The following is a 20,733-nucleotide window of genomic DNA, read 5'->3' on the forward strand; positions in this document are numbered from 1 at the left end:
AGGTGTCTAACAAGTGTGTCCCTATAAACACCATGCTGAATACACTGTTCCTCTGCAGGTGAAGGAGAGGATGCAGAAGATGAGGAGCAGAAGGGGCCCGAGCTGAAGCAGGCATCCCGCAGGGATATGTACACCATCTGTCAAACCGCTGGACTGGGTAAGGGCTTCTGCCTGGTGAGTCGTGATGAGCTGGCTACCGGCATGGAGTGTTCAGCATTAGTGCATCATCAGGTCTGGGAGTCGTAGCCTCTATTTAAAATTCACTTGGTAGTTCTGGTTAAACTCTAGCATCCCTAGGAGTGAGCGTGGCTCCTGCGGTGCTACGTTTTTTGGCTCAGTAGGGTCAAGGTTACGCTTCAGGATTCTCTTGGCCTGGGCGGCTCTTCGGAGCACATGAAGAACGAATACAATGACCACACAGTTACAAGTTAAAAAAAATGTTTTATGTATTGTAAGTGACATGCACATACTCATCCACACAAGCTGAGAGAGCCCAAGCAATAGCCAAGGCCGTATTTGTACTCACATGCCAAAGGTATTGTGCAGTCTAGTGGATCTCTCAACCGGTGAGCATCGATAGAGGGATGATTCCTGCGCGGGTCTCACCTCAGGGCTTCCCACTTTAGCCCAACCAGGGAACCTCTTTTATCTTGTTCTGACCACGCCTTCTGCTTGTGTAGGAGGTTCCAACCCCCCTTTTCCTTATTTGTACTTCTATACCCCAAAACTTTGGGGGTGCCCTGCTTTTCACAGCCTGTTCTTAGTTCCCCTTTTTCTTTTAGCATCTTGACACTTACATCAACCTGTTTCCAGGGTAATCTATAGTCAGAACAGAATTTTCCATTATGTTCCAATCAGGTGTCTTGTGGTCTGGATGGGTACATAGGACATATTTTCCATAACATCCCCTATTGGCACATCCTTCACAGTAATCTTGTGGGCTTATTGGCATAGGGTCAGTCTTAGGTCAGTCACTCATGTCAAGTCTCCTTACGCCTGAGGCCTATGGTGGCTAAGCTGACATCTTACAGGCCTTAGCCTGTAGGCCTTGCTTTACAGCCGTGCATTACTTATATACCTAATACATACTCATCACTCCTAAATACCTGTCAGTCTTATACACCTATAAGCCTATCCTACTTCTGTCTGTCATCACACAGTGATTCCATAGGACATAGCATGAGTTCCCCACGACAACACCACACTTCAATGATAAAATGAACTCATTGGCTGCAGAGTGGAGGCAGGTGTTCAACGCACTACGGCATACTGTAGCAGCTGCCCTCACTCAGAGGAGCCAGGGCCCTGTCTCCTGGATGTGGGTGGGTGGTTTTGATCAGCATTTGCAAAGATGCACTTCCTTGTGTACTTGTGCATTCTCTGCTCTAGACGGCCTGGCTAAGAAGTTTGGTCTGACGCCGGAGCAGTTTGGAGAGAATCTCCGGGACAGTTACCAGCGTCATGAGACAGAGCAGTTCCCAGCAGAGCCGCTGGAGCTGGCCAAGGATTACGTGTGTAGGTCAGTGTGCAGGTGCCGCCATGCCTGGGCCTTCTGGGTTGTGTGGGGAGAGATGCCATCGGCACTCTCACATCCTGTGTCTTGGCTTTGTTGCTCTTTTCAGTCAGTTCCCGACCCCTGAGGCTGTGCTGGAAGGAGCCCGCTACATGGTGGCCTTGCAGATAGCCCGAGAGCCGCTCGTCAGGCAGGTCCTGAGACAGACTTTCCAAGAGAGAGCGAAACTCAACATTGCGCCGACCAAGAAGGGTAAAAAGGTACGGGAGTGGAGCACTGCTCCCACGGCGTCGGCTGGGGTGGGCCGCCCGGCGTGGGACCTAGAGGCAAGGAGTTACGGTCACTCGTGCATGGTTCAATAATGGGCGTGCTCCTTCTGCCTCGAAAGGGAAGTGCTGAGTCCAGCCCTGGCTCCGTTCTTGGGGCAGTGCTTAGGGTTTAGCGTCTGCTGTGTGCTGAAGCCTGGCTTGGGGAGGGCTGGATGAAGGCCACCGTGGCAGCTCTGAGACCTCTCTGGGGGGGTGTAGTTAGGGTCCGCTCCTGCTCCTACCTGGTCATTGATGGGGCATGAACACTTTGGGGGTGTGAGAGGCCAGCGTGGGGTTTATCCCAGGAGTTCGTCAGCATGCTGCAACTCAGCTTTAACTCCCACCATTTCATGGCCTTGAGCTCATGCTGCCAAGACACTGACGCCATCATTTATTCTCTGGGAGGGCTAGGGGTGGTCTGTGGAGTCCTGTTCAGACTCTGGGGAAGGGCAGTGCAACTTGGCAGGCATTGAAATCGGGATCTCAAAAACCCGCTTTTGACCTTAAGGCCCGGTCTATGCTTGAATGTTAGGTCAACTTTAGGTCAGGTCCCTCCGAGGTTTGACAGATCCCCACCCGAATGACGTCATTATGTCAACTTACCCCAAGTGTAGACACGGTTAGGTGGATGGAAGAATGGTTCCATCAACCTACCTACCATCGCCTGCGGCGGGGGCGGTGTTCCTGCATCGCTGGGGAACCCCCTCCCGTCGGTGTAGGCTGCACCTGCGCTATTGGGTTATGCCACCACCACCGGTATAGTCCACTTAGTGTCGACATGGCCAGGCTGGCTCCTAGTTTGGGGGGGGGGGGGTTGGGCTTGTGCCATGCACTCGTTACCCAAGGCCCTAGGGTGCTGACTCAGCGGTGTCTCGTCTCCTCTCTCCGGGGGCAGGATGTTGATGAAGCCCACTATGCGTATTCCTGTAAGTACCTGAAGAACAAGCCTGTGAAGGAGCTGCGAGATGACCAGTTTCTGAAAATCTGCCTGGCTGAGGAGGAGGGGCTGCTGAGCATCGACATCAGTATTGACATGAAAGGCGTTGAGGGGTGAGGCCAGCTCTGCCAAGCATTCTCCCCCCTGCGTCCCCATAGCCTCGGAGTCCCTTTGACGGCCCCCCACTGCCACTCTTGTCCTGCCAGCTTCCTTGGCCCCAGCTCCCATCCCTCTGGCGCTCCATCGTGCAGTGGAGCCCTGTCCCCTCTCCATGGCAGCCAGGTTTGCTGACACAGGAGCAGTTGAGATAATGCTGTGGAATGAGACAGGGCCGTACGTATGGATCCTGGTATCAGGACAACAAACGGAGCCACGTGAAAGACGAGGCTTATCCCAACAGACACCCCTTAAGTGCAGCCTGTGGAGCCATCCTCCACTTCCTCAGAGACCTGGCCCATGAGTATGGGAACTCCCCAGTGCAGCACTCCAGGTGTTCCAGCCACCAGTCTGCTCCTACCTCTGGGGCCTGCTGGTCTCTGCAGGCTGCCCCTCATTATGCAGACTTGGTGGGGGCTTTGGGTTTCCAGGCAAGTTGCTAGCACAGCCCTTGGATGAGTAAAACAGGGCCCCTTTGTCTGGCAGGCTGGCTAAGGGAACGTTGGGAGAGCTAGCTCCTCCCTCAGGCTGACCGACAGGAAGCTCCCCGGCCCTGAGGAGCCACCACCTCACCGCAGCACAGGCCTCTGCCAGCCATAGTTGAACTAGGAGTACGGGCAGGAGCAGGCCACAAGTGAAGAGACCCCAGCATGACCAGAGCAGCTCAGCCAGGGGGTGACAGCCTAACATCCACCCTTTCCTGGAGCCTAGCCCTCAACAGCAGGGAAGAATAGGCTCTGCTGCAGCTGAAGCTGGGCATGGCCTCTGGGGACCTGCAGCACTTCCACATCTGCTTTGGGGATTCAGACGTCTCCTGCGTGGAAAGCTGTCGGGCACCCCATTTCTAGAGGCCCAGGCAGCTCAGCAAGAGCTGGCGTGACGTCCCCTCCGTCTCTCCCCCTCACAGGTATGGTAGTGACCAGACGTATTTTGAGGAAATCAAGCAGTTTTATTACCGGGACGAGTTCAGCCACCAGGTGCAGGAGTGGAATCGTCAGCGCACAATGGCCATCGAACGTTCCCTCAACCAGTTCCTCTACGTGCAGATGGCTAAAGAGCTGAAGAACAAGCTGCTGGTTGAGGCCAAAGAGTACGTCATTAAGGTGAGAGGTGCTTGGGGCCCATGCTGACTCGTCGCCTGCGTTCTGGGCAGGGCTGGAGTCACACTCAGAGGTTACAAGTGTAGGAGGCAGTCCGGGGGAGAGTCCTTTGATGGGGATACATGAGGATAGTGAAAAGGCAGGAGGAGGTTGGGGATGGACCCACGGGAACATCCGTGAGTCAGTCTCATTCCATTCCCTGGGTAGAAAGGAAAGAGAAACATTAGATACAACTCTAACTGGCCCATTCCCGGGTCACCTGTACTAGGATAGTCTACCCATCAGACCTTGCAAATCAGGGCTCTAGTCCTTCAGTCCCTAGAGCACAATGGACAGTAGGTCCCTGGAGGATGTCCGGTTCTGTGCTGAAGAAACAGGAATCTCTTGTTGCTTACGGATCCTGACTGCCATAGCAGTGAGCAAGGTAATTCCTTGGCTCGAGAGTCAGATTCCCCGGGGACAAGATCTTTCGCTTAGCGTGCTGGGAGCTGCTGGCCTGTGAGGTTGTACAGATCCTAGCTGGGAGCTCTGGCCCCAGAGGAACACCCAGTAGCTGGCTGTCCTGGCTGGAAGGAGCAGCATCTCTAGCTTCTGTGCCTCACCCTAGCATCATGCTCAGTGCAGGGTGCCGTCTGCACCTTGCCCAGTGGAGGCCCGTATGCCCGATGGGATGTGAAGGGAGAGGAGATTGGCTTTCTCCCTCACACCCCTCCCTCTTCCTGTCCTTCAGGCTTGCAGCCGGAAGCTGTACAACTGGCTAAAGGTGTCTCCCTACCGTCCAGACCAGCAGGTGGAGGAAGACGACGATTTCATGGATGAAAATCAGGGGAAGGGAATTCGGGTGCTGGGCATTGCATTCTCCTCTGCCAGGTATGAGGGACAGGGTGGCTCCTGAGTTTACCTGCCATACTAGCCTGTTCCCATCACTTCAGGGGGACCCTGTTTGTTTTGCAGAGACCACCCCGTGTTCTGTGCCCTGGTTAATGGCGAAGGCGAGGTTACAGACTTCCTCCGGCTGCCGCACTTCACCAAAAGACGGAACGCCTGGCGGGAGGAGGAGCGGGACAAGAAGGTGAGCTGGGGCAGGGGCTGTATTCACAAGCTTATTACTGAAGTGGGACAGTGCACGTGGACTGCAGTCAGCAGGAAGCGATCCCAGGCATGTCGGTCAGAGCTGAGTCTGAGACGTATCTGGCTGCATCCTGCCGATGGATCAGAATTGGGAGCAAAGCTGTGTGCTTGTGAATGGAAGAGTTCTGGAATAAGCCCTAGGATCAGTGAGTGGAGAGGAGGGGGCATGTTCTGGCTGGGTGAGAGGGTCCTTTTGGAGAGCGATCTCTGCTGCAGACCAGATCAGTGTGGGCTGTAAGGCAAGCAGTGCATGGGGGCAGGGACAGTCCCGAGTTTGCAGGTGGGATTGCTGAGGAACTCTGCTCGCTGCACAGGGAGCCTTTGGAAAAGGCCTGTCTGACTTCTGGAAAGGCTAGAAACAGGCCTTGCTGTCCATTAGTTACAGATGGTCTGAATTGGTCCTTCTGCCCCTTTTGGAGCTGGTGTCACTGCTCCTGTGTGCATTGCGGTATTCGAGCTGCCATTTCAGGGCCCTTCGCCTCTGCCCCGCCAGCTAGCAATAGGCAGCATGGCTCAGTGGAAATCAGGAAGGCTTCTATTTCTGGCTCAGTCTCCCTGTAACTCTGTGAGCAGGTCACCTCTAACCTCTCCCCAGTTGAGCCAGCTTGTCCCTTCCCAGGGCTGTCTGGGAAGGGCCGTGAGCCAGTGCTTCACTCCGCTCTGGGTTTTGTCTGGCGGAGCTTGGTGGCAGGTCAGTGCCATAGGTAGGTTTGAGGATTTGCTCTGTGAAATGGGAGCTCCGCAGCCTGGGACAGGTGCTCAGCGTGTGGTACTGGGAAGCTCTAGTAACTGGCCTGTTTCCATGGAGCCTCTTGCTTTCTTTTCTGTGCTCCAGGCCCAGGATATCGAAACTCTGAAAAAATTCCTTCTGAACAAGAAGCCTCATGTGGTGACAATTGCAGGAGAGAACAGGTATGAGTGATCTCTGGCGTCCGCTTCCCACCCCGTCGTCCCTCCCCGGCCATTCGTTTTTCTTCCTCCTCCCCATCCCTTGCTGCCTGCCGCGGGGCGGGACTCTGCTGCTGCTCCTACAGCAGATCCTACCGAGTGAGGGGTTGGCTCTCCACTCTGCAGTGCTGATAGTGCGCCTAGCCCCACAGAGGCGGTATCTGTCACTTGCTCCCATCCCCCTCCCCAAGTGAAAATGCTTGTCCCAGAACCCAGCTGTCTCCAGCGTTGCGCAGCTCAGCCAGCCTGGGAGAGCCCTGCTGCCCTAGAGCAGGGTCGGCCACACCTCTCTCGCGTGGGCCTGTGGTAGTGGGTGGCTTCAGTCCCATTGCTAGTGGTCAGCTGGCCCCTGCAGCAGAGTGAAGAGACCTTCTCCTTCAGACCAGGCAGAAGGGGGGAGCTTGCACTGCCCAAGTGTCCATGTTTGGTGGTTGTATAGCAAAGGCTTCCAGGGCTCCCAGTCGAGCACCTTTCACCAGTAAGAAAGGACTAAGCCCCAAACTGGGCTCAAGACGCCCCAAGAGACCTGCTGTGCATCACTCAATTCACTGGCTGGCTTCCGATTTGGTGCTTTTGACTGATGGAGCCTCTTGCTTTTAGCACCTACAGCCGATGCTCAGTTCAGAGGGGCTGGGAGCTGGGGGTGTGACATGCCCACCGCAGGAGCTGCCTTGGAGATCAGTGTGATTGGAGTGTCCAGCTTTCTTGTCTTCCTCCCAATCCCCCTTGGCCATGTCTCCCCAGGGATGCCCAGATGTTGATGGAGGACGTCAAGCGGATTGTGCATGAACTGGATCAGGGGCAGCAGCTGTCTTCCATTGGAGTGGAGCTAGTGGACAATGAGCTGGCCATTCTCTACATGAACAGCAGGAAGTCAGAGGTAAAGCACCAGTGCACCCGTGCTCCTCCCAAGTGGCCTGCCTTTCCCTGGCCACTGGGAGGATAACCCATCTCACTGAAATCCCACCACCTCAGGCAGGCTGGAGGTCTCTGCTGCTGCATGATGATCGAGCCTTGGCTGGGGTGCGTCAGGGTTTGGGGTTGGAGGAGCTTGTGAAGGGATCCTGCTGGGGCTGACTGAAGACACATGCACCAGGAGACTCAGTGGTGGGTACCTAAGGGTATGTATTGGCAAGGTCGGGACAGAGCCTTGCCCACTTGAGCAGAACGGAGTTGCTGCAACCTAGCTAATATGGGGAGGAACTGGACAAAATGGACTAGAACTATCCTCTCCTCCTTTCTCCTGGAGTCTTCGCTCTAATTGTAGAAGAGCCCTGGGAGCCTTTGAACCCATCCCCCAACCTGCCCTGAGCGCTGAAAGGTGCTTTTTTGAGTTGGTGTCACTTGTCATTAATGTTAGCAGCCGTGAGAGCCTTGCTCTGCTTCTCTGATCCTCTGCAGAATGAGTTCCGGGATTACCCCCCTGTGCTGCGCCAAGCTGTCTCCCTGGCTCGCCGCATTCAGGACCCCCTGATCGAGTTTGCTCAGGTCTGCAGCTCTGATGAGGATATCCTGTGTCTGAAGCTTCACCCTCTGCAGGTAACTGTTCCTTACAGGGTTCTCAGTCAGAAAGAAACAAGCCTGGGAATTTTCAACAGCAGGAACAGGCCCTAAGCTGAGACAACATGGTGTCCACCTGTTCTAGGATACGTCCAACTAGCGCGACTCCTCCCTGCTCCCTTTCTCTAGAGAGCAGTGCTCATCTGCCTTGCGGCCTTAGACTAGTCTTGGTCTCCAAGATAAATCTCCACTTGTGTTGAGCCTAAGGGAGGGGTTACACCTGTGAGGGCCAGAGTCAGCCCAGATTTGCTTTTGAACAGCATTGTGTAGACCTGCCCCATGAGTGACCCCCTTCTCCCTTGGCAGGAACACGTGGTGAAGGAGGAGCTGCTGAATGCTCTCTACTGCGAGTTCATAAACCGTGTGAATGAGGTGGGAGTGGACGTAAATCGGGCAATTGCTCACCCTTACAGCCAGGCCCTGCTACAGTATGTTTGTGGCCTGGGGCCACGCAAAGGGACTCACCTGCTCAAGGTAAGAATGGAGCTGTCTCAGCTACCCCATAGCTGACGTTACCTTAAAGCTACTCTGTGGAAGTCCGCATCATGGCTGCAGCGCTGGGAGGCACGGTGTCTGGGCCTGTGCTCGTGGTGTGTCTGACAGCACTGTCCCCATGGGGCCAAGAGAGTGTGGTTATCGTACTGCTAGGGGACTTGGAGCTGCGTACGGGCCGCTCTCCCAGGTGTTGCTAGAAATTCTCAGCAGATCCATCAATCCCAGAAAATTCCTGAGATGACGGTAGTGTCCGACAGTTACCAGCGTGCTGTGGTATCAGGACACTCGCTGCTTTAGGAAGCACAAAGTGAAAGGCCAAGTACCTCTCCTCGCCCTGAGAGGTGTGGCAGTCCTGCCTGCAGTGTGGTGCTGATTTTAGATCTTCCCTTCGTGTGGCTTTGAAATGCTTCCTGTACAGCAAAGCAAGGACTAATGCGACAGGAGCAGGGTGGCTGTACCAGATACTCTCTTTGGACCCCTCACTATTCAGTCTGAGGCCTCTTTTTCCTTGCCTGTCTTCCATCGGGGCTGGGATGTCTGTTCCCTCCATGTGCTGAGTTGCAAAGCTAATGCTAAAATCTCCTCCCTTAGATCCTGAAACAAAACAACACAAGGCTGGAGAACCGGACTCAGCTAGTCACCATGTGTCACATGGGACCCAAGGTCTTCATCAATTGTGCTGGTTTCATCAAAATTGACACAGCATCGCTGGGTGACAGGTTGGTATTAGGTGGTGCTGCATGGGTTTAGTACTTGAATGACTGGCTGAAAGGGATTCCATTCTGCCGGGACAGTATTCCTAGGCATTTCTGTGCAGCAGCCTTTCATGTCCAGCCAAGTGAGTTTATTACTGGTTATTAATCTGACTCTCTCTAGGCCAACTCAACCTAAACTTTCGTGTGAGCAGTACAGCACGAATTCTCTGCCGTGATTGGGAGGGTCCTTTGTGGTGAAGAGAAGCCAAAGCGAGAATCAGTTCTTCTCTAGTTGGTGTCTTTGTACCTTTCACCACACTCGCCCACAGACTCTTGCGTTTAGTGCTGGTCTCGCGCCTTGATTTATTTTTAATGCTTTTTTTTTTTTAACAGTCCCAAACCTGGGGCAGTAGCACAGCACAAGACTGTAACTGGCTCTTAAACTGGAAGGACGATTGTGGGAGTTCGTGTGGAGAAATGTACAGAGCTTAAAAGTAATGTTAACCAAAGCTAGTGTTAAATAGAAAGCGTGAGGGCAGTTTGAACCCGATTCTAATCTCTGGATGGCCTCTGGGCCGGGAATGTGCTGTGCTCACTGGGCTGCTTCTTACTTTATCTCCCCTGGGCTTGGAAGAGTCTGGGAACAAACAGGGCAGCCAGGTGAACTCTTCAGCCTTGCTCCCCTCCCTGGGAGTTCTGGCCTTCACAGGACCCAGACCCCAGGAACGTGAATGCAGGGTCTCTTGGGCTGAGACAAAGTTTTGGTACCTCTGAAACGGTTTGGTGCAGAGGGTTGCATTGTCAGCTAGCCACACCTGACTAGTATGAGACAGCAAATTATAGCCACAGCTTCCTGCTACAGGGCACAAGCCCTGACGTGCAATACTCGCTTTCGATCAGACTGGCCAAAGTGCACAGTAGCAAGCAGGCTATGCCCAGATGCTGTGGGTGGCCGCAGGCTGCACTCTGCCCTTCTCTATTTCATGTTCATTTAAGAGCATTCTTGTTCATTTAAAGCAGCTAAATTTTGCGGTGAACTGAAAGTGAACAGCAGCAACTCGGCAGCAGCATGTTCTCTTTAGTCATTTTGCATCCTCTGGCTTGTGAAGGCATCGCTGGCCTCCTGCAGAGTTTCCAGTTTGATGCATGTGTTTGAATTCGTTTAGCACGGATTCCTACATCGAGGTCCTAGATGGGTCCAGGGTCCACCCTGAAACCTACGAATGGGCAAGAAAAATGGCAGTGGATGCCCTAGAGTACGATGAATCAGCAGAGGATGCCAATCCAGCTGGCGCTCTAGAGGAGATCCTGGAAAACCCAGAGCGTCTGAAAGACCTGGATCTTGATGCCTTTGCTGAAGAGCTGGAGAGACAGGTCTGTGCAGGGGAAGGGAGAGGGGGTGGAGCTGCCTTTCAGCCCTGAACTCTTGGGGTTTGATGGCACAGGGCTGTTCTACCGTGACCTCTATCCTACATGGGACGCAAACATTAAACCATGCCGTTGCACAAACAGGGTTACGGGGACAAACACATCACGCTGTACGACATCCGAGCTGAGCTGAGTTGCAGATACAAGGATCTGAGAACCCCGTACCGTTCTCCTAACACGGAGGAGGTCTTCAATATGCTGACCAAAGAAACACCAGAGACCTTCTACATAGGTACGTCCCCATCTACTTGGAGGGCTCTCTCAGTTACAGAACTGCTGTCACAAGCTGGACCAGGGAGTGGAGGTCTGTGAGAATGGCGGCTATGTGAACACTTATTGGGTCGGTGCAAGGTCTACAGCTACTTGGTGTGCTGCAGAACCAGACTGTGTTGCACTTGACAGCTTTTATGGAAGGCCCACCCGTAGGTACGGGAGTACTAAGTAATACAAGTAGCCTCCAAGAGGCCTGCGTGGCATCCCATTCAGGGCACTGTCCAACCCTTGCATGTGCCTGATATACTCCTGTTTCCTCTCCCCAGGTAAAATGATCACCTGCAACGTGACTGGGATAGCCCATAGGAGGCCCCAAGGCGAAAGCTACGATCAGGCCATACGGAATGACGAGACTGGCCTCTGGCAATGTCCCTTCTGTCAGCAGGATAACTTCCCGGAGCTCAGTGAGGTAAAGTGACCGGGCTGCTCCCGCAGGTGCCGTCTCCCGGCAGGCTGCTCAGATGTGATGCTGCCCCCGGAGCATCCTGTAGGGCATGCAGTACTGGAGGGGCCTTCTGAGAGAGGAGACCGCTTCAGGGCAGGGATTGTGCCTCTCGTGTTCAGACAGCGCCCAGCACAGTGGGCCCCCAACCCCTACTGGAGCCTTTGGCTGTAAACCTAATATGAATACTTACTTCTGCTTCTGGAATTGCCTCTTTCTAGGTCTGCTAGCACCACTTAGTTGCTGTGCGAGGGTTGCCCAGTATATCTGACTAGGTGTGACATGGGATGGGATCTTCAGCTATAGCCAGTCGGTCACCTTTTCCCTACAGATGTTCAGAATGGGTTTGTTCAGAGTCTGGACTTTTCTGTTTTATGCAGAGAAGCCGCCTATGGGGTGGAGAAAATAAGCTGATTTCACCCCCATTGTCTCAATTTAAGAACCAGCACAGACTCCCTGCTCTTAGATGGGGTGGCATTTTTGGGTCCTGCCTTAAGAGTGGCATATTCCAGCCTTGATAGCCAGGACCCTGTGTAATCAACAGTTCCCATGGGACTAAAGTAGAACCCACCCCTTGCTGCGGAGTTGTGCTTCCGAATTCAAAGGGACCTCAACTCTTGCAGCGGCGTGTAGGGTGCAGACATGGCAGGCCCAGCTGGTACAGGCATGAACGGCAGCGTAGACCGTGAGGCATGCAAAAGAGCATCCTCCGTGCCTGAATCCCAAGGGTCTGGAACCTACACGCCCTTTCCACACACCCAAGCAGTGCCTCCCTCGTCTACACTGCAGCTTTCAGCAGCACAGCGTCCCACTGCCTCCCCACTGCTGGAGCATTTCACTGTCGGGCAGCTACAGGCTGCAGTGCCGGGTGCGGACACAGCCTCCCTTTGCCTGCGGCGTGGTCTACATGTGTTGTGCCTGTACTCTGCACGCTGCTGTAAGTGTAGACAGAGCCTAAGCCTTCTAGCCTGCTTTGTTGCAACGCAGACCTGCCTGCCATGAGCCGAGTGTAGCTGGCATAGGAATGCTGCATGGATCGGTTTCAGTCAGTCAAACCTCTGTCTTTTAATTTCTCTGAAGCTGCTGCAGGTTCTCCAGTGTGCTGCTATGGCCAGTGTGTTACAGAACTTACCCCCAACTTGCCCTGGCACACCCAGGCCCCTGCTTGAATGTGTCTCTTGTGTCTAACTGTATTGTACTTGTGCTGCCTTCAGAAATTGGTTTCCATGCTGAGTGTCTTATTCCTTTACTTCCTTAAGGTTTGGAATCACTTTGACAGTGGCTCCTGCCCTGGCCAGGCTATTGGGGTGAAGACACGGCTGGACAATGGGGTCACTGGCTTTATACCAACCAAGTTTCTCAGCGACAAGGTGGTTAAGCGGCCAGAAGAAAGGGTGAAGGTAGGAGAACAGAGTGAATCTCCTCTTCCAGCTCCTGGTGGGTGTCTCTAAAGAGCTGGTACCAGAGGCTCAGAATCCTGCTCATCTCTCTCCCACCCAGATATCCCTGCAACTGCTCTTTCTCTTGTGTGCTCTAAATCAATAGTGAATCTAGGTTCTTGTTCGCTTCCTTCTCCCAGACTGCGAGTCTCCCTTAGCTGCTGGTGGGAACTGTGTGAATCAGTTAGCATATTACACTGTGCAGGATTTATTACAGTCTGAATGAAGTCCAGACCCTGGGAGGCTGGAAGGCATTCTAATGAGGAGCTGACCTTTGTTTCCAGCTTTCAAAATAGCTCAAGGAGCGGCTGCTAGATTCCAGGAGGGTCATTTTCCCCTCATGCAGGGTAGTTTCTCCTAGCTGAATCCCTCTCTCAGGGTTATTTTTCCTAGTTGAATCCGTTTCTGTGGCTTGTCTGAGTTACTTGGTCTCCGTCAGAACGGGGACCTGGGCCCTATTAGTAGAATTACATGGGTATAGAATGCAGATGTGCACGTAATTAAAAGAGAAGGGTTCATCTCTGTGCTCTCCTTTGGGATCCTTGCTGAGGGAATTAACGTTTAGATGAAGGACTATCCTGTTGAGATCTGAGGTCTCCTACCAATCCCTTTTAAGAGGACACTGTCAACTTAAACACATTTAAATGGACTACGTACCAGATTCTCCTAGAGCCCCTTTAAACACCATGACCTGGATCTTTAAAATGTTAAGGGTTTTTCTGCTCCCCTGTTCATTTAGAAGGGTCTTTTGGACAGGCTTGAAAAGGTGCTCCGCCCACCGCCCCATCCTGTTATGTGTGCACACCTGACTGCTGCTTGCTCTCTGTTCACTTCCCCTTTCAGCTCCGAGGCGCTAGGGGACACCAGCAACAGAACAAGGAAGCTGACTATGCAAAGGGCTGTGAAATGCCAAAGAGAAAACACTGGAGAAGAGTCAGATTCTCCTCTAATCCCTTCCCGGTCTAGTCTTCTGTAGGGTCATTGTAACAGTGGTAGATAAACAGCTTTCAGAGGGATATCTAATTTTTATTTTCAGGTTGATGTGTCCCTTTAAATACTCAAGGTAAGCCTACCACACCTGGTGCGGCTGTGATAGGACACTCTCCGAGTGACGGGTGCAGCATGTGAGTTGCACCTGCTGAGTAATCCAGTCTGCCTCTCCTCTGCAGGTAGGAATGACTGTTCACTGTAGGATCATGAAGATAGACATTGAGAAGTTCAGTGCAGACCTGACCTGCAGGACGTCAGACCTGATGGATAAGAACAATGAATGGAAGCTGCCCAAAGACACTTACTATGACTTTGATGCTGAGGCAGCAGATCACAAGCAGGAAGAAGACTACAAGAGGAAACAGCAGCGCACAAGTGAGTATCCCTTCTCTAGGGCCCTGAGAACCTGGGGCATGGATATTCGCAGTCTGCCCCAGGGAAAAGAAATGGGACTGGATGTTTCTTGCAATGAAACCGCTACTATGGGAATGCTAACCGCCCACTTGTCTACAGCATACATCAAGAGGGTGATCGCTCACCCGTCATTCCATAATATCAGCTTCAAGCAAGCCGAGAAGATGATGGAGACCATGGACCAAGGGGACGTGATCATCCGGCCAAGCAGCAAGGGGGAGAACCACCTGACTGTCACCTGGAAGGTGAACGATGGGATTTACCAGCATGTGGATGTCCGAGAGGAGGGCAAGGAGAACGCCTTCAGTTTGGGCTCCACCCTTTGGATTAACACAGAGGTAAGAGCGGTGGAAGCATGACTGGGGACGTGAACCTGGTGGAGTGAATTGCAGCCCAGTTAATGGGAGATGAAAGCTGACTCAGCATGGAGGGTGGGCACAGTCACCCCAGAGGAACTGCTAAAGGATTGAATCGTTTGGCGTTTAGAAGCAGAAGCTGGGGTGCTACCACTCCTGGCTTGCAGCAGACGTTAGTACAAGTTGGCCGTCAAACCGAAACCTTTCCTGGCTTCACAAAGCTGGGTGAGAAACATGGAACCAGCCATGGACAGCCTGTGAGGCTGGGAGCTGGATCCTGAGGGTTTACTCTTCTCACAGGTGCTTCCGGACTGTCTGGGAGCAGCTTCCAGGTTCCCTCACTTCCAGTTCCTGAGCGAATGCTCGGCAGCCAGCCTCTCTATTCAGATTTTAGAGTAACTGGTGGCTCTGTGTAAAAGAATCCTAGAGATCAGTGTTAGAAGAGCCCATTAGCTAATCCAGTTCAGTGATTCTCAACCTTTTCAGGTCGCTGTGACTCCTTATCTGAAGTGTAAAAAACAAAACAATGCAGCCCCATTACATTCATTTTCTAAAGTTGTGAGGGGAAAATGGATCCATGAGAACAGTGCAATGCCTGTTGTGTGTTTCAGGAGGCTGACCGAGAATACTTGACCTTGAGGAGTCAGGAATGAGATTTTTCCTTGCTTTAGATTGTTTCCAATGCCTCGTGACTCCCCATTGCCTTTCATGCCCCCATCCCTAGGTCGGTTTCAACCCATCAGCTGAGAAACCCTGATCTAGTCCAACCACTGCAAGACAGTTTGCTGTGCTCCATTTTCCCAGCTGCTCCTTTAGTCTAAGGAACAAAGTGCTTCCCCCCCGAGCTTGTCAAATAGAATTGGGGTCACTGTTTGTCCCTGAGACTGAAAGGAACTGAGCTGCCCACCACTTGCACTGTGCACATTAATCCTACAGAGCACGTGTCTAAGGGAGTGGGCCTCTCCAGGGAGCCAGGACCCTTGCCCTGCTCTCCACTGCAGACGGACGCTCTAGTCACCCTGTGGTGCCTTCCCTGTAGCATTCAGGGTTAAGAGGGTCTGAGCCCCCAAGGCCCAGGCATCGCTCAGCGCAGCGGGTTCAGTTTTGCCTCTGGAGGTTCAGGAGTCAGACGCGGAATAAAGTGGCTCTTTCTATGTTCGTTCCAAGGAATTCGAGGACCTGGATGAAATCGTCGCTCGCTATGTCCAACCAATGGCGTCTTTTGCTAGAGACCTGCTGAGTCACAAATACTACCAAGACTGCAGTGGTGGAGACAGGAAGGTGAGCCACCCAGAGGGGCTGCTGCAGAGCTGTAAGAAGCAAAGCGGGGGAGCAGCTGGCTGCCCCAGATCAGTCTCCTGGCCTCTGTGTGAACACGAACCACTGAGTTCAAGTCCGGGGTAAAACAGAAGAGGTTCATGTGTTCTGACCTATCGCACAGTGCTTGTGTTGGTCACCTCCCCGCTTTGTGTCTGGGGGAGCTAGCTTGGAGCGGTAGAACCAGCAGAGAGCCTGGGCTGGCTTGCTGGGCCGGAATGTCTGAAGGGCTTTGTCACTGTCTACGCCAGGGAAGGGAGGACAGCCTGACAGTGCTTGCACATCACAAAGGCACGGGCAGAAAGGTGTCTCTCCCCCTCCAGCTCTGCTGCTGCCCCACTCTAGGGGAAGGGCTCTCAGATGGGACATGAGTGCCCTAAAGCGGGATAAAGGGATGCTGCTCCCCTCACACCATTGCTTGAAGACTTGTCTGCAGCACTGACCTAAGTAAGCACGAGAGTGTCCATCTGGACCTCCCAGTTGCCTCCACTGAGTGGTTACAGCTGCCAGCCCTACGTGCCATACTCAGCATTGTGAAATGAGCCCTAGATGAAACCACTGAATGCTGTTTGTGCCTGGACACTGCCATGGGGAGGGGTGGGCTGGGCGGAAGCCAGCACTGCAGTGTTCTGAGGCCATCAGCGCACCCCTGTGAGTCCTGGCGCTGCCCCCAGGCTGCACAGGGCATCTCAATGGAGCGTTTATCTCTCTTCCCGTCTAACCAGAAACTGGAAGAACTTCTAATAAAGACCAAGAAGGAGAAGCCAACCTTTATTCCTTACTTCATCTGTGCCTGTAAAGAGCTACCTGGCAAATTCCTTCTCGGATACCAGCCTCGAGGGAAACCGAGGTCAGTGGTGCATGTATGTTGTTTGGTACAGCTGGCTGTCAGTCATTGCAGGGCCTGGGCCTTTGCTTGTCCCCGGCCTGACTTTTCTTGGGCTCTGCTCTGGTTCAGTGTGTAGCAGCAGCCCTGACCCCTGGGGTTTGGTCTGCAGGTGCCTCACACATGTAGTCTCATCAGGTTGGCTGCTGATGCCTTTGACCAGGTGGCCACCATGAGCCAAGTCCCACCCCTCGGCAGGGGAGTGTATGGATTCCCTTTGAGTATCCTCAGCAGTCCGCTAGCCCTTGGCATTTCCTGAGTCATGGCCAAGTGTTACTGGGGCTGGGCTGAAAGCTGATGGAAGGCGGGTGGTCCCAGCAGAGTCTGTAGGTTCCTTTCTGATGCCCCCGTCATCTTAGTACCATGTGCCGTACCCATCCCTTTCTCACGCTGTGTTGGGGGGAGCTGGTGATTGATTGCCAGCAGTCGGTAAAGTGTGCCATAGTGCGATGTACTTGTCTCTCCCCCTTCCTGACCTAACAGGATAGAGTATGTGACGGTAACGCCAGAGGGATTCCGGTACCGGGGACAGATCTTCCCTACAGTGAATGGGCTCTTCCGGTGGTTTAAGGATCATTATCAGGACCCAGTGCCAGGTGACCCCCAAATCCTAATCACCAGAATTGTTCTGTCCTGCAGGAAATCAACTCATGGGGCAGACTAATGAAGGGCTGGCTCATGCTCCATGGATAGTCTAAATGGAAATGGGACCAAGCATCTGTCAGCAATTAGTCAGATGTGCAGTTACGGAGCTGCTTCCAGTTACAGGGACTTGTACAGCCAGACACACACACACACACACACACGATCTGCTGTCTGCCTGTATGTCAGGTCTTGCTCTGCCTTGCAGAGAAGTCTCTCTCCTGTGTTTTGTGACTCATTCATTGCACCAGAAAGGGTCAGCGTCATCCTTGTGACTGTGCCACAGGGCTCAGTAAGAGAAGCTGGGCTGTGAAGCTCTGTCCTTTAAACATCCATGGCCTTGCTGATTGTAAACAAAGCTCAAAAACCACAAATTGAACTCGGGGATCCAGATGGCTCGGGAGACCTACTGGAACGTCAGAAAATCAGAGTTTGATTTTGGTGACGTTCCAGACTCTCTGTCTGTTGAAATACAGAAAGGCTCCATTGATCTGAATGTGGGAAATGTTCCCAAGAAAACCAGATTAAAGTGCTTAGCTTTGCTTTTCATCCGCATAAACGAATGCTGTTTAGAAGGAATCTGTCTGCCGGGCAAGCAGCATGGTGTGGGCTGGGCCTGACCATTTCACTCTTATCTCTGTCCCCTACGTACCAGATGCTCTTTATTCCATTGTCCCTGATTTTGAGCAGAGTAGCACCTTGCCACAAGAATTTTGCTGAGATCTGTTAAAATCCTGGTTAGTAAGAACCCCCACTCAGATTTCAGAATTACATACTGTGACAGGTTCCCCCCTCCTCGGCGTGTCACCTGGAACTGGGGTACCACTGAGCCCCCCGACCCACCAGCCTGGGCTCCCACTCACGCTGTGATGCTGTGACAAGCTGCAGACACGCTCTCGTTCTCAAACTTTCACCAGCACACAAGTAGGGACACACCCAGCTGTAGTAACATGCAGACAGGCTTTGTGACTAGCCCCTGCACAGGAAGGCTATACAGCTAGGGCACTTACTAGCTTCCCAGGCATGCACACTCTGTCTGGAGGGTAAACACAAAATTATATTGTCTTGCACTGCACAGAGAACTGTACAGCATAAGCTCATGAAATTCGCCCCCTCCCTCAATGTGGAGGAAGATATGCAACAGCTTTTTGTCCCCGCAGTTATGATTTCCACTCACTAGTTTTCGACAAAACAAGTTTATTAACTCCAAAAGATGGATTTTTAAGTGATTAGAAGTGATAGCAAACAGATCAAAGCAGATTCCCTTAGTAAATAAACAAAACTGCTAACTGAGCTTAACACAATAGATAGGTGGGATATGAATTTGCAAAGTCTCACCCTGAGTGATAAAACAGGGTAGCAGATTCTTAAGGCACAAGCTGCCTTGGCTTTCCCAGGTTTTCATACGCAGGCTAACAATCCCTCTAGCCTGGGACCATCACTTCCCACAGTTCAGTCCTTGTTCCTCAGGTGTTTCCAGGTTTGTTGTTGTAGGGAGACTCAGGTACCCTCATGATGTCATTGTCCCCCTTTTATATCTTCTCCCCACTTGCTGGACAGCTCTTTTGCTGTGATCTGGGTCAAACCACTCCCATGGTGTAGTGCTATCTCAGAGAGGTTTGTATTGTACACGGTTCCTGGGGTAATCCTGGTGCTTGTGTGCCTTTCCTCAATGAACCATTAACATTGTTTGCCCTTTTTACTGTTGTACCTGAAAGGCTGCTTGTGGGGGTTTTGAACCTCGCAACGTGTTTCAGTTACACACACATAGCCAAACTTCATAACTTCACACACGACGACAGCACATACAATCCAACAATATTGCTGTTTAGCAGATCAAGACTTTTAGAATGACCCGTCACAAGGCAGACTTTGTACAAAACATATTCTAATTACATGACAGTGATGAATATTGGGGTGCCAGGGTGTCACACATACTTCTCTCTCTTGTTTCACAAGGTATCACCCCGAGCAGCAGCAGCAGGACCCGGACCCCCGCCTCCATCAATGCTACTCCTGCTAACATTAACCTAGCTGGTGAGTACCGGCCTGTCTCCTCGGTCAGATCTATGGAGGCTGACTCCGAAGCTAGTCCCCAGACCAGAGTCACATTCTCTTCCTGTGTCTTCACTTCTCGGAACTCGGTGTTTTCTCTTCTAGATCTGACCCGAGCCGTGAACGCGCTGCCACAGAACATGACCTCACAGATGTTCAGTGCCATCGCCGCGGTGACGGGCCAAGGGCAGAACCCCAGTGCCACGCCTGCACAGTGGGCATCCAGCCAGTATGGCTACGGAGGCAGCGGAGGGGGCAGCAGCGCGTATCACGTAGGTGTATCTTGAGTAGCTGAGCCAGAGGGGCAGGAATCAGAGCACACAGCGACCTGTCCCTCCTGGAAGTGCCGCCTTCCTCTGCAGCATTAGAGACTGGCTGTGCAGGGGACAGCACAATGGGCTGCACGGATACCCAAGGGCAGTACAGACCTGCCGTGGTCAGCCAGCAGCCTAGCTGCAGCATTCAGCCCTGCTGTGCAGATTCCTGGGCCTTTTTCCGTGTCCCCAGGGCCGGGAACGTGGGAAATGCAATGCTGGCTGCGAGGAAGGTGTGTCTGGCTCCCAAGGAACGTGCCTGGGGTTGGTTTGGGACCCAGTGGTGAGGGAGAGGGACACGAACCCACATGATTGTGCTTCAGTATCGGCAGCATGGAGCTGCACATGAAAGGGATTAGCTATGAAAATATGTGCTGAGCTTGCAGGGCTTTCAGCTGGGAGGTGCGCAGGCAGGCAACACTCCAGCTCTGCCTCATGCCCGAAGGTGGCCCTGGACTCTGCTCCCAACCCGCCACTGAGCAGTTCCCCGTGTGCGTCTGCGCCTGCCCACTCGACCCACTGTCTCCGGCTCTCCATGGCGGCAGGAAGGGCTTGGCTTGGTTCAGTGCAGCAGATGCCCCCTGCCCCCTTGGGGAGCTCTCAGCTAAAACCCTCCTCCTTGGGGTAGGCACTCTGGACTTGACATCTGGGGCCTATCGCTCCCTGTTGGAGTCCCCACAAAACCCTCCAGTGGTGCTAAGCCGCGCCCTGAGAAAGGCATGGCGGCTTAGTGACATGTAGTGAGGACCTGACCCTGTCTCCTGCCCTTTGTGTGGCTGCTCTCTGGGTAAAAAGTGAGGGAATGTGCTGTTCTCTGGGCATCTGTCTAGCCTTGCGCTAGCCTAAGAGTGTCGGTCCTCTTGCAGGTCTTTACAACTCCAGCACAGCAGCCAGTGGCCACCCCTCTGATGACCCCCAGCTACTCCTACACAACCCCCAGCCAGCCAATTACAACCCCTCAGTATCATCAGCTCCAGGCCAGTACTACACCCCAGTCCACGCAGTCGCAGCCATCATCCAGTTCCAGGCAGAGGCAGCAGCCGAAGTGAGTAGCTCATTCATGGTGTTGGATGTGTGCAGCTCTCTGCTGTCTTTGAGCCACTCTTGCCCTGACCACAGTGCAGGGCCACGCAAGCGCTTCCCTGGCAGCAGGACACAGGCTCTGCAGTAACTCTGCCTGCTGCCAGTAGGGGGCGTGCTGCACAGGCTGGGGTCGGGGGGGACATTCAGCACGTGTGCTTGGCCGCTGCTCAAAGGGCAGAGGAAGAGGTGTCTGGGGAGAACTGCGGCCGAGCAAGGGTGAGGAGCGTAGTCACGGCCCATCGGCTCTGGGG

At 53.2% G+C, this 20,733-nt stretch overlaps 1 protein-coding gene across 4 annotated transcripts in view; it reads left to right on the forward strand.

Moving 5' to 3' along the window:
* SUPT6H (SPT6 homolog, histone chaperone and transcription elongation factor) overlaps positions 1 to 20,733 on the forward strand; it is a 40,412-nt gene that overhangs the window by 17,258 nt on the left and 2,421 nt on the right. For all 4 annotated transcript variants that reach the window (XM_037880184.2, XM_037880186.2, XM_037880183.2 and 1 more), the window contains exons 13-36: positions 59 to 157; positions 1,390 to 1,519; positions 1,623 to 1,773; positions 2,717 to 2,871; positions 3,822 to 4,017; positions 4,745 to 4,884; positions 4,969 to 5,086; positions 5,981 to 6,057; positions 6,838 to 6,973; positions 7,495 to 7,632; positions 7,960 to 8,127; positions 8,740 to 8,867; positions 10,010 to 10,217; positions 10,356 to 10,503; positions 10,811 to 10,953; positions 12,246 to 12,386; positions 13,595 to 13,790; positions 13,929 to 14,167; positions 15,353 to 15,466; positions 16,228 to 16,352; positions 16,872 to 16,984; positions 18,990 to 19,067; positions 19,191 to 19,357; positions 20,266 to 20,444. In XM_037880184.2, the coding sequence (XP_037736112.1) occupies positions 59 to 157; positions 1,390 to 1,519; positions 1,623 to 1,773; positions 2,717 to 2,871; positions 3,822 to 4,017; positions 4,745 to 4,884; positions 4,969 to 5,086; positions 5,981 to 6,057; positions 6,838 to 6,973; positions 7,495 to 7,632; positions 7,960 to 8,127; positions 8,740 to 8,867; positions 10,010 to 10,217; positions 10,356 to 10,503; positions 10,811 to 10,953; positions 12,246 to 12,386; positions 13,595 to 13,790; positions 13,929 to 14,167; positions 15,353 to 15,466; positions 16,228 to 16,352; positions 16,872 to 16,984; positions 18,990 to 19,067; positions 19,191 to 19,357; positions 20,266 to 20,444 (3,487 nt within the window). The remainder of the gene's footprint in view (positions 1 to 58; positions 158 to 1,389; positions 1,520 to 1,622; positions 1,774 to 2,716; positions 2,872 to 3,821; positions 4,018 to 4,744; positions 4,885 to 4,968; positions 5,087 to 5,980; positions 6,058 to 6,837; positions 6,974 to 7,494; positions 7,633 to 7,959; positions 8,128 to 8,739; positions 8,868 to 10,009; positions 10,218 to 10,355; positions 10,504 to 10,810; positions 10,954 to 12,245; positions 12,387 to 13,594; positions 13,791 to 13,928; positions 14,168 to 15,352; positions 15,467 to 16,227; positions 16,353 to 16,871; positions 16,985 to 18,989; positions 19,068 to 19,190; positions 19,358 to 20,265; positions 20,445 to 20,733) is intronic.

The sequence above is a fragment of the Chelonia mydas genome, chromosome 17 (assembly GCF_015237465.2).
Source record: "Chelonia mydas isolate rCheMyd1 chromosome 17, rCheMyd1.pri.v2, whole genome shotgun sequence".
NCBI lineage: Eukaryota > Metazoa > Chordata > Testudines > Cheloniidae > Chelonia > Chelonia mydas.